Raw genomic sequence first — 15,216 nt, 5'->3', positions numbered from 1 at the left:
ATTGTCATGGACAAGTTGGACCGAAGGGTCTGTTTTTCTGCTGTACATCTCTATGACTCTATTAACAGTATTCTGGGCTGAAGATTCCAAAGATTAGCAATCCTCTGAGTATAAAGATTTCTCCTCATCTCAACTTCAAATGTCCTCTTATTCTCCTGTAAAAAAATGCTAAGGTATTCTTCTATGATTGTGGACTGCCTTCCCAAAGTGGCAATCACTCCCCTGTGCTTTAACAGGAAATTCAGCAGTCTTTTAAACATAGATTTTGTTACAGCTGTGTGTGATACATTCTTCAACTAGTACTCACATGCACATTCACATTTAGTAGGAATGCAGTCTAAACAGTTCCGCTGTTCACTAAGTTTCTTAGTGTTTCATAAATTATCTTTAATTTCAGTAGAAATTATAATTGTAAAGTGGAAACTTCCAGGATGGTAATTGGGTTGGAGAAACAGAATTTAAACGTTACGCCATTCTCACTAACATGTGTTCCCACTGCTCTTGGAGAAAAATCTCATTGAATTTCCTCTAACTCTTTCCAAGAGTTTCTTCCATTATGGATCTCTGCCCATTTCCTTGGTTTCAGAATAAATCAAATTTTGGAAAATCAATAAACTTATTCTAAAATGAGGGACTTTTTAAATACTTTCTCAAAATAGAGAGTGAAAAAGACGAGGAAAAACATTCTACACATGGTGAAAATCAAACAACAAAAATAAACAAGTGTTTTAAATATATTCACAAGCTCCACTTGGATGAGAAAATCAAGACAGATGTATGAAAAGTCCCATTATGTTTAGCCATCACAAAAGGCAAAAGCAAAAAATTAATCCATGCTGATGTTGTGGTGAAAAATGATAATTTTCCAGTCTGCATGGTTCAAATAAGCAAAGATTATCTTCAAGAATATGTAAGGGAGATGTTCATTACAAGCTGAGTGCTCCAATATTCTAGTTACATCCTTGACTGGGTTAATTGCACCTTCCTCCTTATGATGCTTGATGGTTTTTGGTGGGGATTAGGGGCTTTTCTCCTATTACCCAATCCATTTTTTCCACAGCATCATTGTTATTTATAGAGACATAGAGTCATAGAGATGTACAGCACGGTACAACCAGTCCATGCCGACCAGATATCCCAACCCAACCTAGTCCCACCTGCCAGCACCCAGAAAATATCCCTCGAAACTCTTCCTATTCATATACCCATCCAAATGCCTTTTAAATGTTGCAATTGTATCAGCCTCCACCACTTTCTCTGGCAGCTCATTCCATACACGTACCACCTTCTGCGTGAAAATGTTGCCCCGTAGGTCTCTTTTACATCTTTACCCTCTCACCTTAAACCTATGCCCTCTAGTTCTGGACTCCCCCACTCCAGGGAAAAGACTTTGTCTAATTATCCAATCCATGTTCCTCATAATTTTGTAAACCTTTATAAGGTCACCCCTCAGCCTCTGACGCTCCATGGGAAACAGCCCCAGCCTGTTCAGCCTCTCCCTATAGCTCAAATCCTCCAACCCTGGCAACATCCTTGTAAACCTTTTCTGAACCCTTTCAATATCACAACATCTTTCCAATAGGAAGGAGACCAGAATTCTAACATGAACTGAATATGTAATAAGTGAGGGCTCTGTCAGCTAGGTGAAAGTGCCCACAGTGAAAGGCTCTATGATCTATTAAGCAGAATGTGAGACTGCTGTCTTACTCCAATTGTCCATAGAGCAACCTTGTCCTAGCTATAGAAAAGCACGACTGTATAGTGGAAGGTTGGATTCCCTTAAAGGCCTTTTCAGGAGGATTGGTCAATGCTATTGTGGCAGAATCATTACTGATGGGTTTCAGGATATTATAGCAATGGATGATGTTACACTGCAAACAGCACAACATTCTTGTGTTGTTATCAACAGGGTGCCACTCAAACTGGAGCTTTATATCCATGGTATCTTATCTGACTGACCAATGACAACAAACTATTCTCTACTTCACACATTTCCAATTTATCACTCCCTGAATATGTTCCATTGGCAGGTCCTTATAGCAAAAGTATCATTGTTCTCCATTCTTCCATTTTACATTGTGTAATTGTCAGTTCCTTTTCTTCTCCCTGTAAGTTAAGAAGACGTGTTTTTTTCACAACTTGATTTATATGTGAGGGTTTAGTACCAATTCTTACGACCTTAATAACCATCCTAATGTTATCTACAAGGTCGTCAACATGCTACTGATCCTTCCCTTGAATTTTGGGTCAGTTGTATTAATGCTACTTGGGGATAGTAGTTGTAATTCTTCTAATACACCTTTCCCCTGGACCTGTATGACCATAAGCACATAGTCAGTTCTCCTGGTTGTGAATCCTGTGCACTCTTTGACTACGTAGGCGTAATAAATTCAGGACTAATTTAGAACTTCCAAACACCCTATCCCCCAACATCTCCTAAAAAGCTTCACTTCTCCATCCTGTCTGGGTAGCCTGAAACACTGATGTGAGTCTGATAGTCGAGGACCACAAAGCATGACTTCTGCTTCATCCAATTGACAAACATGCCATTCTAAGAACCATCTATGTATCTTCTAGACCTGTTTACAAACAATTCTTCCAGTTCTATTTTAAAGGAATGTACTTAATTCCACAGCATTCTCATCTTCAATGAGTATTTTGTAGTGACAGACTTGTCCTTTACAACCTTCCAGGGCCAAAGTGACTGATTTCTCTTTCCTTGTGACCATCTTGATCCCCTTCTCACTGATTAAACACTGGTCCAGTATCTGATGGAAGATACACTCTGCTTTTGCACCCCTCTTAATCCAACAATTCTTCTGCTGAAGGCCCTGCTTTCCATAATTGGTCCCTCCTTGATCATTCTGTCTGCATAGGATGCCCATATTTTCAACACTAGCTGGATCTGATATTACCACAATTTCCACCAATACTGCTCTAATCTTTGAGGCACACTTCACCAGTTTAACAGCTATTTCACTTGCTCATTGTAGGATGTTTCTGAAATCATTACCCACTAAGATTTCCAGATTTAGGATTATTTGGTGGCTCAGACACAGCCCTTTTGTAACATTTTAAGAGAGACTGGATCATTTTGGGTGGGCTTCTCTATCCCAGAATATTCCTCATATTCTGAGTATGTTTTATCAACATATTCATTAGAGGATTTCTCCACCTTTTGGGTGATTCCTGTTACTGTCCATAAATTGGTCTGTTACTCAATGTCCTTCTAAACTGCATTCTTACACCAACCAGCTCTCTGTAGTATTTGCTGCCATTGCTTATGGTTCAGCTTGGATATTAGCCAGGCAGGTAGGCCACTACTGTGGGGAGCATTGTGGCTCATACCACAATGTGTACAACAATCACACACATATGCTATCAATCTCTTTCATTTCCACCAAAACCCCCAGTTGCCACAGTTAGGCTGAAGAGTGACCAGGTCTTCTAATATTAACTGCTTTCTGTCCAAAATGAAAATAAATGATCATAGTCAAGTTTTGACTAGGGTTGTTAGAATTAGGCATCATTGACTTGTCTCTATGGAGACCCTGAAAATAGAGCTACAGTCCCACTGCACCACACACGGTGCAATCACACGGTCAATGGAAAGTAATTTCTCTCGCTGTCTCTTTGGACTCGGATTCTGAATAAAGGGGACAAATTGCAACTGGGAACTCCAGGTCAGAGCCAATCTGCATTTGGGCTTCATGTCTCAGACAAAATGTTAGCATTACAACAGGCTTACTCATAACTTAAACAATTTCCTTGGCTGAGTTACCGTCAACCCCTCTCACTCCTATTTAGAACAAACTCAGCTTAATTTTGCGCTGTGTACAAATAGCAACTCACCTCCCCTCCTCTAGCCCATCCCCAGTAAGTTTCCTTCAAGTCACTGAAGGTTAACATGGTGCTTCTGCTTCTTTACCCGGTTACAACCGGAGACAACTCTCTAGAGTTGAAACCTATCCTCAAGGTTTCCACGAATGTTATTCTCCTGACTTTTCACCTTCCGTCCCAACCGTTGGATGGAATTAGAGTCTGGTTCAGTTTTGATGAATTGCAAGTGTGTCTGGGAAGTGCATTGAGATGAGCTATACTAGAAAATCCTACAGCATACTGAACAGTTATTTGACAGAAATGAACACTGATGAATATGAGAATGCAATTAATATAATGCAGTTTAAAATTTTAGTACTGGAAGAGGCTATTTGGATGGTCCTATCTTCCTATAAACCAAAAGCCATCTTGACCTTGAATTATGCCAGTGTTAATCATGGTGAGGTAGCCCTCTGACATTCACTGTATCAGCACACACCGGGTGAACTATTGTCCCAAGATGTCGGAGAGCACTGATCATCTGAGGAACCAAACTAAAACAAAAGTCTATACTTTCATCAGGCAATGGGGAGAAAAATATGCTTGAAAGTGCAGAATTCAAAACAAAGTTCTTTCTTCCTCAAAAAGGAACCAGAGCCAACAATAATCTCACTGCAGTTGCTGACTTCTAGAGCTTAGTTAGTTAGGCAGACAGGCTACAATGTTACAAGAATCTTAAAGCTCTCTATTGTTTTCAAGAAAGTAACAGAAAATGTTTTTTTTGATACGAGACTATAATTTGAACAGATGTTAATTTTTGAAAACTTTAGGAAGTCGTGATTAACCAATTAATTCATACAACAGGATACACTGAGTACTTGAAATAGGACATTTGTAACACACATTTCTAGCATTAAACACTAGACAATTTTTAAAAGGTCCAGAAGACATGTTCCACCCAAATAACTAAGTGCTTGATTTGTTTCCATTTCCACTTCCAGCCATATATTTGCAGCCACCACTCTAACATGATTACCGACCTCCCCCATCCTGTTCCATCCCACTGCTTCTTGCACCACCATTAACAGTACTGCTTTTAGCTACAAGCCACTGAACTCTGTAACTTTACTTCCAATTCTCTTTACCTTGTCACTTTTGTTTCCTTCTTCAAGAGTCCCTTGAAACCTGACCTTTCACAATGTTCCCAGTCCATTCCCCAACTGCTCTTCCTACATTTGCTAATTCCTCATACTTAATAACTTTACAAGAAGCAAATAAGTCCATAACAATGCAACTTGTTCACATTTTATTCACATCCTGAGCAAATGTACAAAACATAATTGTCATTCATAAAAATCATACATAATACATTTGGAGCAAGGGGACCTAATGAACTGTTAAAAAGCAATCCTAACTATAAGCAAAAATAGCAAACTTTTCTCAGAAAATACATTTTATATAAATATACACAAACATATTTACAAATCCTTCTGCAAACCTACAGTCAGAGTTTGATCAACACCAACTGTAGAAACCCAACTTAGCATACTGAACTGAACCTGGAACTTGACTGCAAGTTTAGTACTGCTAATCAGTCAGAGCATTAATCAGTGAGAGGAACCTATTTACACAGTTCAATAACGTATAATACAGGAACAATTACTTCCACAAAATTTGAATAAAAATGTTGATTAATGAAGAAGAGCCAAGATTAGAGTAATCCATGGGATATGGATTTGTTTTGGTTGGTATCATACTAACTACACATTTTTTAGTGTTTGATATTCAGTTCTATAGCAATTAAATATTAAAGGACAATGAATAATGGTTGTCTATTTGGCACAAATGGCATGTGTCACAGCTCCCCAAGATGAATTTCTAACTGTGTCGTTGAAGAACTGAAATAATCGTTGAAAGGGATGAAATTTCTCTATTTGTTAATTTTATTAAAATGCAGTATAAGCATAAAATAGGACCTCCCCCAACTGATAAGTTTCAACTGAAGAGCACGGAGGAGATTAAAGATGTGGTGGTCAAGTTATATCAATGAGAAAAGAGTAGGGGACTGAGTCCATAGCATTATCTAGCAATACAGCACAACTGTTTGGCCTCCACTATTTACAATCCATGATGAGGAGATAGCATACAATGAATGTTTCCAAGTTTGCTGACAACTCAAAGTGTGGGGCGAATAAATAGTAAGGATGACATAAAAAGACTGCAGAAAGAAGTGAACAAGTTGAGCATCTGGCAGATGAAATAAAATGTGAAGAACCATGAAGTTACCCATTTTGGTAGGAAATACATTAGGATTCTGTTTTCAGTCCTAAAAGAGATTCTAAATTTATGTTACTGAATAAATTTCAGTGGCAGGTTGATGACAAGTATGGATGTAATATGTTCTAATACTTAGTGAACTAAGTCAGACATCTCATCTCTGAATGTTTGTAGTAGGCAGAGTGCAGTTCACACTCAACCATATGATGCTTGCAAATCTAAGACAAAGTATTTAATGTTAACTGTGATTCCTTAATTCAGCAACCCTTGCTGAATAATCCTGGGTGCATTAATAGCTACTCTAAGAACCAATATAAGATGATCAGTAAAATTCAGAACATGGCTCATATATGCATCATGGAAATTACATATGTTCATATGCAGAGGTCAGTTCTCTGTAGAATGAAATAAGATCAAACATTACTTATTGGAATTACACAGAAGCATGGCAAACCTACAGTCTCCCTTTGCAACACTTCCACCAATCAAAGTTGACTTGTCAGTCTATAAGTTTCCCTTTTTCTGTAATATAAATTGTTGTGATAGTTTAAAATTTGGCATTCTTGCATTTGTTCTGAAAAGTGCATAACAAACAGCTTCAGGAACAGGTCTTTCTTTTCAGCAATATTCAATATCTGCACTACTAAGTAACTGGTTAATTTTTAAACAAAGCAGAATATTTTTTCAATGGGCAACAGACGAAGAAATGTGTACAGGGGGACATGTATTTATATTTATGATTTGCAGAAAGTTAACATCCAGATAAAAAGAATTAAAATCATAGAATTGGAAAAGCAAATGCTATGAGAGCTTTTGCTATGAAAGGGTTAGATCATAAGAATAAAGAAGACTAACTAGAATTACATAAGGCACGGGTGAAGCCACACTTGGAGCACTCACTAAGTATGATTTTAGTCTCCTTAGGTAAAGAAAGCATTCATCCTAGAGAGTATGCATCCTAGAAACGTTCACTTGACATCTTCCTTAATAAGTGATTGTCCTATAAAGGAGATATTTAACAGGCAAAGGCTATATTCTCTGGATTCTAGGAAAATGTGAGACAAAACGGAATTATACACAGGACCACAGTTTCAGAAGAAAGAGTCAGATATTTACAAATGAGATAAAGAGATTTCTTCACTCAAATGGTTGTGAATCATTGGAATTCTCTGTCTGAGAACTTTGGATTGCTCAACTGTTGAGTATATTCAACACAGAGGTTAATAGAACACATTAATGGAATTAAGGGCAGGTTGAGTTGAGGTAGTAGGTCAACCTTGATGTTATTAATGGCAGAAAAGTCTCCAGGACCAAATGCCTACTGCTTCTATCTCTTACATTATTAATTCTAAAAGTAATGCAGCACTGTGAGTCAAAAGAAGCAATGTTACATAGCCATTTTTAAATTATTACCATTTGACTAAATATTGCAATTTCTCTTGCATTACTGTCAGGGACTCCATAAAGACTGTCTGCTTTTATTTTTACATATGAATAAATCTTACAGAGTGACTGCAGGATACATCAGCTGGTCACCACTTAATGTTCCATGTGAATAAGGATTATGAGATTGTTGTCCATAACCTGGTCTGTCCACATATGCAGAAGTCATTACGAGTGTATGATCTGGTGGAAGCCCATAGCTAATATATTGTGCTGGTAGGAAAGGATTTCCTGTGGATTGTGAAGGTAGGAATTGCTGAGTTTGGTGGCAGCCCATGACAGGGAAATTTGTAGGCATGTTCATGTAGAGGTTTATGCCATCTGTTCCCATGGAACAGATGTTGTTCTGCCGTCCCATGGAACTCCTTGTGGAAGTAGTCGTGGAGCTGGAAGTAGAATGGCGGGAAGGGGTTCTGATACCAGTTGAAGGAATAGACTCCAGCAAACGGCTCTGGGTGGGGGCATCCTGCTGGTTCTCCTGTGGCTTGGGTTTCAAGCATCTGCAGCAGCAAACTGCAATGAATGAACCAACTATGATGAAAGCTACAAATATGGAACCAACGATGAGGAATGGCAAATACATAGGAACTGCAAAGAAAATGTGAAAAACAGTGTTATTATTGGGCACTATAGTTGACACTTTGCTTATTAAAGAATTGTATAAAGCAACAATACAAACATTTAAAGACTATTTCTGTTACAATTTGGTGGAGTTCAGTGGTATGGAGAAATTATACTGCGTTCTCAGTAAAAAGAAAGGTTCTGAAAATGGAGTCAGGTTTTTCTTGTGAATTTGTTCTTAAGCACATGAAGTAACAAAATCATGTCAAACATTTTATGGTTAAGCAATATTAAACCATCCCCTGGTTTTATCTACAAGTTACAAAAAAAAAGAAGTTCTGAAAAGATGCAAGATACATTTCCCTACATTGTATTATTTTCCTACAATAATGATCATTGATGAAAGGCCTTGCATAGTCATGTGATGTAATTAAGCTCCTTTCTACTAAATTTTAAAGTTAAGAATATTCACATTTCTACAAACAGCATCCATTTTCTCCTGTCATTTCTGGACCATACTTTACAGTGGCTGAATCCGTACACCATCAACTTTAGTTACACATTCAGACTGGTCCAATACCTGGCCTATGAGAGCACACCAATCCATTCCAGCCTGCCACTGGTCTTCCAAAACACAAAATGAAGCTGGAAGATTCTGCAAGATGTTCCTCCAACCACTGGCCATTTTCTTCTGTTATTTGCTGCTGGTAAATTGGCTGGTGAATGAGTCTGTTGGCAGTGGCTTCATTTAGCCCAAAGCCTGAAAGCCAGAATAGTGAAAGTGAATCTGCTGAAGGGGAGGAGGTGTGGAGTTGGAGCATGCAGAAGAGTGTGCAAAGGATTGGATGCCTGTTACACTAGTGGTGAATACAGACACTCACGTGACAAAATGCAACTCCGTATAGTTCTTATCTGGTAAACAAATACAATAACTTTCCGCCATTCATTGACTGGAACCAGCGTCAAGATGTGTTTGCAAGATGAGAGCAATTTCAGGACTTCCATCCTTCACTATATATCAAATCATCTGAAGTTGCTATTGCACTTGCACAAAAAAAACTATAAGCCCCATTGAGCTTATATATATTTGACAGCAGATCATGGGCCAATACAGTTTAATACAGCTGTTGACCATTTTGAATGACAACTTTCAAAACCAACTCAAATGATATCTGGAAACTTCAACTGGATAAATAATGGGAAGTAATTAGGCAATTCTGATTTGCATAATATTTCTTGTTACATTCCATTTCATTGCACAAAGGATTTAAATTATTTTCATTAGCTGAATATACTTTTATTCATTTGGGAAATTGGCATCATTTATAAGGTCAGCATTTAATGTACATCCTCAGTCACTCTGACAACGTGGTGTCCCTGACAACTTGGCAAAGAGATCTGGATTTTATTATATGCTGTGTGGAAAAGTTTTTACTCCCACACATTGCACTTGTTCGTTTTTCAAATTACTTAAATCACCTCCTCATTCACAATCCTTTTTAAGAGAAAACAATTTTATCCTAATTACTCTATTCAGACTTGACTGAAAACTTCAATCAAATCTAATGTTAGCCCTCGCCTCTCCAAAGAAAACAGTCCCAAATTTTCAAATTTATCTTTACAACTGAAGTTTCTCATCCCTGGAACCATTCTTGTAAAACCTCTTTGCACTGTCTACAAAGTGATCACATTCTTCCTGAAGTGTGGCACCTGGACTGTACAAATACTCTAGCAACAGTCTAATTAGTCTCTTAGAATCTGGAATGCCCCGCCTCAAAGTGTAATGAAGGCAGATTCAACAAGGTAGACAAGAGAGCATTAGATAATTGTTTAAATAGATGTAATGTGCGAAGTTACAGAAAAAAAAGGGCACAAGAATGCCCCTTCAGAGTCCCAGTGCAGACAAAATGGGCTGAATGGCCTTCTTCTGCACTCTAACAAGTCTATGATTCTCACATAAGTTCACATGAACTCCTTCCCCTTATACTCTATGCCCCTCTTAATAAATCTCAGGATATGGAATGCTTTATTAACTGCTGTCTGCACATCTCCTGTCACCTTTAATGACTTATGCACATAAACACCCAAGTCTCCCTGCTCCTGTGCACCCTTTCTTTAATCTTGTTTTTCCATGTTCCTCACTCATCTTTGCATTCAGTTTGATCTGCCATCTATCCACTCACTTCAACAGTTTACAATGCTTCCAAAGTCTGTTTTGTCTTCAAACTTTGAATTTGTTCCCTGTACACTAAGGACTAGATAAATATCAAGAAAATCAAGCATTATCAACAACTGGAAAATTCTAGCACAAACCTTCCTCCAGCCCATAAAATGTTCATTAATCATTGCTTAGTTTCCTTCCCATGTGCAGATTTTTGGTAAGTACGTTTTTGTAGTTGCTTACAAACATTACTGCTGTCTCAGTGGCAGGGACCTGGGTTTGATTCAGTCTTGGGTGACTGCGTGGAGTTTGCACATTCTCCCTAAATCTGGCTTTCTCTTGGGTTCTCCAGTTTCCTCCAACAGTCCAAAGATGTATAGATTAGGTGAAATGGCCATGCTAAATTGTACGTTAGTGTCTAGGGATGTGCAGGCTAGGTGTATTAGCCATCATAAATGAAGGGTTATGGGGAGTGGCTCAGGGGTCGGTGACGGGGGCGGAAAAGGTGGTTGTGTTGGGGCCTGGGTATGATGCTCTTTGGAGAGTCAGTGCACAATGATGGGCCGAATAATCTCTATCCACATTAGAGGGATGAGTGTTCAATGCATAAATTGCAATTAGATATGAACAGTTCCTACTGAAATTTCAATTGGTAAGAACACCACCGAAATTATATGAAATTTACAGACTAGGAAAATTCCAGATTGGATCTAATTACCTTTGTGTGTTAATCTTAATCAGGGCTGTGGTTGGGGTGTTATTATTAGTGATACTTCCCTTAACTCAAAAACAAGACCTTTCAGTAGGGATGCCCTGACTGTCAAGAATATTTCAGGTTTGAAATCTACAAGTCTCACTCAAAAGCCCATTCAATTGCAGCACAAGATATCCACTGTAACCAGCAAATTCTAATGGTACATGTATAGTTGTGGATATCAAGTGACAACAGGACCAGAATTCAGCATTAAACAAACTCCACCAACTGATTTTTTTTTTTACACTCAAATGTCGAAACCTACCTATACTCACAATCTGGGATCACATAAAAACTTGCAAGTGAGAGAGGCAGTGAAGGACAGTCAGAATTTATAGACTGAATCCAGCCAACAGTTCAGAAGTAGAGAGAAGAAACCTGCTTGTCACATTCTCTGATATTTCCACAACTACTCTGATAAACAATTTTAATAATGGAATTTATAGACTCTGCAGGAGTGTATAATGCAGGAGTGTTTCTTAAAGCAATATTTTAAGAACATATCAGACATTTTTAAACTTACCTGGCTGGAAGGAAGTGGAGGAGACTATGTTGACTCTTCCTTTCATATGGACAGTAATTTTGCTGTTTATCCAGAGTAAAATCAGATTGGGCTACAAAGGGAACAGTGAGCCTAATCCAATTTCCCACTTGGTAGGTTTGCTTAAAATTACCCCCCAAGGCCCAATAATAAAGGTCTTTATAACTAGCCTCTGTGAGCAATTATAAACATACTTTTAGGACTTCTAATAGCCTAGTTTTTTCCTCCTAACATAATCTCCACTTGGCAGAAGGAGAGTTTGTTTTGGGATTAGGGGAGTGTCCTGGTCAGCACTTTGGTCAATGGAAGTTATTCATTTAGTGATATACTTATAGATGCACAAACATCCTCTGTGTACATACTCCAGCACTTGTTGAATACTTTGGCATCATGGGTAGCAGGCTGCTTAATACTTTTTGTCATTCAAGGTATGTATTAAACGTGTATTATTTTAATCTCAGTTTCCACAGAAAAACATGATGGAACGACTATGTTGGAGGCATGGAAAAGTTGTTATAATTCATTAGCATTATACCTTTTGAATGCAAGGTCATAGAATACTTTGAGAATTTTTATTAGAACAGAGAAGATCAATAGGAAAATCAAATAAGTTTTCAAAATTCTGAACGGCTTGAAGATAAGCAGTAAAACACAGTTTCCAACAGTTGTTGTATTGGTAGCAAAGTGGAATATATTAGAGATTTTTAATATAGATGGAAAATTGAAAAAATATTTTACAGAATGGGTTGTTCACGTAACTGTTCATTACAACATTAAATAAATACTTTCTTGCAAATGGCTGAAAAAGGTACAGCCTATATGATATAGGTTGTGTATTTAGTTGGGATGGAATGCTACGAAACAATAAATGTCACCACAGTATTACCAGACTGTTGAACTGCTCTTTCATGACAGGGAGAGAGAGAGACAACTGGTGGTAGTTTAACCTGGGGGCCTCAGGTGAGTGTAGAAAGTCCTTGGTAACCTCAACCGAGGTAGGTATCAAACCCTCGCTATTAGCAACAGTTGCATTGCAAACCAGCCATCTAGTCAACTGAACTAACTAACCCACTTAGAAAACAACACAGGGAATGTGATTGCAAAAGATATCACAGTTGAAAAGCTAGCATCAGGGATTAATATGATTAGCCATTGGCCTTCAATCCTTTTACCATATTTGATAAGGTTATTAAATCCACTTGCAATTTCATTTTATTTCAATTCCACTTTCTTTATAGATCACTATCAAAGGTATAATTTCTGAGGCATGCAGACCAGATGGCCTAACGTTTAGTCCCTGTGTTGCCCTGAATTAGATATTTCCCAGGGCAATAGTTAAGATAGACTTGGCTGCAGTAGTCCTTCTATTAGGCAATGGAAAATCAGCCAATATTCCCAATCCTGACCATTATCTGCATGTGCCCGTCAGTGAGAAGATGATATTATATTCTGTAATATTCTCAAGTTAATGAGTCTTCCAACACTTATGCCAAATTCTGCACATGAAAAAAGGCTAATTGAAGAGCACCAGATGTCAATTGCCACGAAACAAGAGAATTACAATATAAACCATGTACAGATCTTTAACAAATGCAAATATGCTGATAGTGTTTTGTCTCAATGGAGTAGAGTTTCACATGGGCCTCCGATGCTAAAGTTTAGAAATTTTTTTTTTTTTACAAATAGGCAGCTGTTAAGACTTGGAACCATCTCTTGGATGTGGTGGTCCAAGCACTCTCTGAAATAATGCAAGGAAAAAGCAAGGGATAGGGACTAAATATTGAGAGTTAAGACTGGTATAATGGGTCGAGCAGTGTGTGGTTTTCCTCAGAACTGTGAAACATGTATGATTTCCCCCACTCCCATCCCCTATCCAGCCAAAGGATCTAAAACCAATTTCAATGAACAGCCAAAAATTAGTTAACTGAGCACAGACGAGGGATCAAATCCGTTTTGCTTGCATAACCTTCTGATGTACATAAATATAAGTCAGCATATACATTCTCAATCTTTTACTGTAACTTCCCTAGCTCCGATCCGATAACGAGAAAATAACTCATACAGAATATCAATAATTACAGCGTATTTAAAAACTAGATGGGATGCGGTAAACCACCTGTGGTGATTAGGATAGGATCAATTTGTCCCCCTACCTGATGTTGACCTGCTATAAGAGTTTGCTTCCTGATGCACATTGTTATCGTTGCTGCAGACGCCCTGGTTCAGCCGATTATCTCGCAGGGAGCAACAATACCTGAGACCACACGATCCGCAACAGAAAGCGGCCTCTTGCCCATCATATCTCTCGGGACATTGGAATCCCGAGTGCCAGCTCCCGTTACTGTCAGACCAGCCGTGGCAGTACTCTCCCGAAGCGGCGTGAACACCGAGAAGCCAGTTGGTGAAGAAAAGTAGCAGTGTACCAAACTGAGCAGTCCCCATGGCCACAAGGAGGACTGCGGGCTTCAACAATTAGTTTATAAAAGCAGATCGATTTTAAGGGAGATTGAACAAAAAACGCACGCTGTTATAATACTCCAGCTTTCACAATCGGTTTCTGTCCTCTCCCTCCTCACGTAGGGCTGAACCTCCAAATATTGGACAATGCGAGGCGTACTGCAGGAGTGTTAACTTCTCAGTGTTAAATAGCTCTATTCATGGCGATCGCCTTCTCAACTTCTAACCGGGAGAACATTCAGAGAATTTTCCATCAGTTAGCAAGTCTTTTCATTAGAAACAATAGCGATGATCATTTTTCTTAAAATCTCATAAGACACAAATTAAAGTCGGTAACGTGCAACTTTCAGACACAAGTATAATACTATCCACTTTCCATTCCCTTTTGACTCAGTCTGCTGTTAAAAAAAATCTTTTCTTTTCACTTAAATTCTGGCAAGTGCATCCCTATAGGCTGAGCTTTCTCCACCAATCCTGATTGGAAACACCTACAAAGTCACGCCTTTAGGGATATATATTCCGCCTCTTCGGTGAGATTCGGGTGAGAGAGAGAGAGCGAGCACATTCAATATAATGATTTATTTAAATTTGTCAATTGTAAAGTTTGATGTACCCTACCAAAATAACCTTGATAAAACTGTAACAATGTAGAGGCGTTCAATCCAAAACCTGATACGAGATTATTCCGAGAAGATGCGAAAGGCTATTTTTCAAAAAATTATTAAGTCTATGTGGTTAAGTTTAAAGTCCGTCGGGTATTTGAAATAAAGATTAAGGGGTGAAAATGGAGTTTTAAAGAGCAGAGCTGAGAAATGTTTGAAGTGAAATCTTTGGAATGTGTTGTTCATCATGTAAGGAACACTGAAATCAGGACGTATAAAAATTAACAGTTTCCGAACGTGAATTGAGTTCCTGAGCTTCTTGACTTTAAACTGAAAGATTAACCTATTCAAAATGAACTAGTTGAATAAAATAAAAGTACTGGAGGAACTCAGCTGGCCTTCCAGCATCTGTGAAGGAAGAAAGATTTTTGTAACCCTTGCACTATGTAGGCAATGGCAATAAAGTTGGTAGAACGCCGGAGAAGTTCAGCGAGGAGTTCCCACGTGGAGAACAAAAAATCCCATTTCCCAACAGTGTTGAGCTGGAAGTGAAGGGACAGAGGCCTACTTGCATATATTAGCATATATTAACATCTTCATT

General features: G+C 38.4%; 1 protein-coding gene across 1 annotated transcript; it reads right to left on the bottom strand.

Moving 5' to 3' along the window:
• Positions 1-5,112: 5,112 nt before the first annotated feature.
• shisa2a (shisa family member 2a) lies at positions 5,113-14,442 on the bottom strand. Its single transcript, XM_043705253.2, has 2 exons — positions 13,710-14,442; positions 5,113-8,127 (listed from the first exon to the last, which is right to left on the bottom strand). The coding sequence occupies exons 1-2, from the start codon at positions 13,996-13,998 to the stop codon at positions 7,598-7,600; spliced, it is 819 nt and encodes a 272-aa protein (XP_043561188.2). The 5' UTR covers positions 13,999-14,442; the 3' UTR covers positions 5,113-7,597.
• Between the last annotated feature and the right edge of the window lie 774 nt (positions 14,443-15,216).

This window comes from Chiloscyllium plagiosum, unplaced genomic scaffold (genome assembly GCF_037043375.1).
Source record: "Chiloscyllium plagiosum isolate Xiang-an unplaced genomic scaffold, Cpla_swu_hap1 HiC_scaffold_11, whole genome shotgun sequence".
NCBI lineage: Eukaryota > Metazoa > Chordata > Chondrichthyes > Orectolobiformes > Hemiscylliidae > Chiloscyllium > Chiloscyllium plagiosum.
The sequence above is the reverse complement of the archived record's forward strand: the minus strand, read 5'-3'. Positions and strand labels throughout refer to the sequence as shown.

What these genes read in the sequence shown, in the direction of transcription:
- shisa2a (XM_043705253.2), bottom strand. Translation starts at nt 13,998, where the DNA reads ATGGGGACTGCTCAGTTTGGTACACTGCTACTTTTCTTCACCAACTGG. An exon ending in TTATAGCAGGTCAACATCAG is followed by an intron (nt 8,128 to 13,709) that starts GTAGGGGGACAA and finishes TTTTCTTTGCAG; the next exon opens with TTCCTATGTATTTGCCATTC.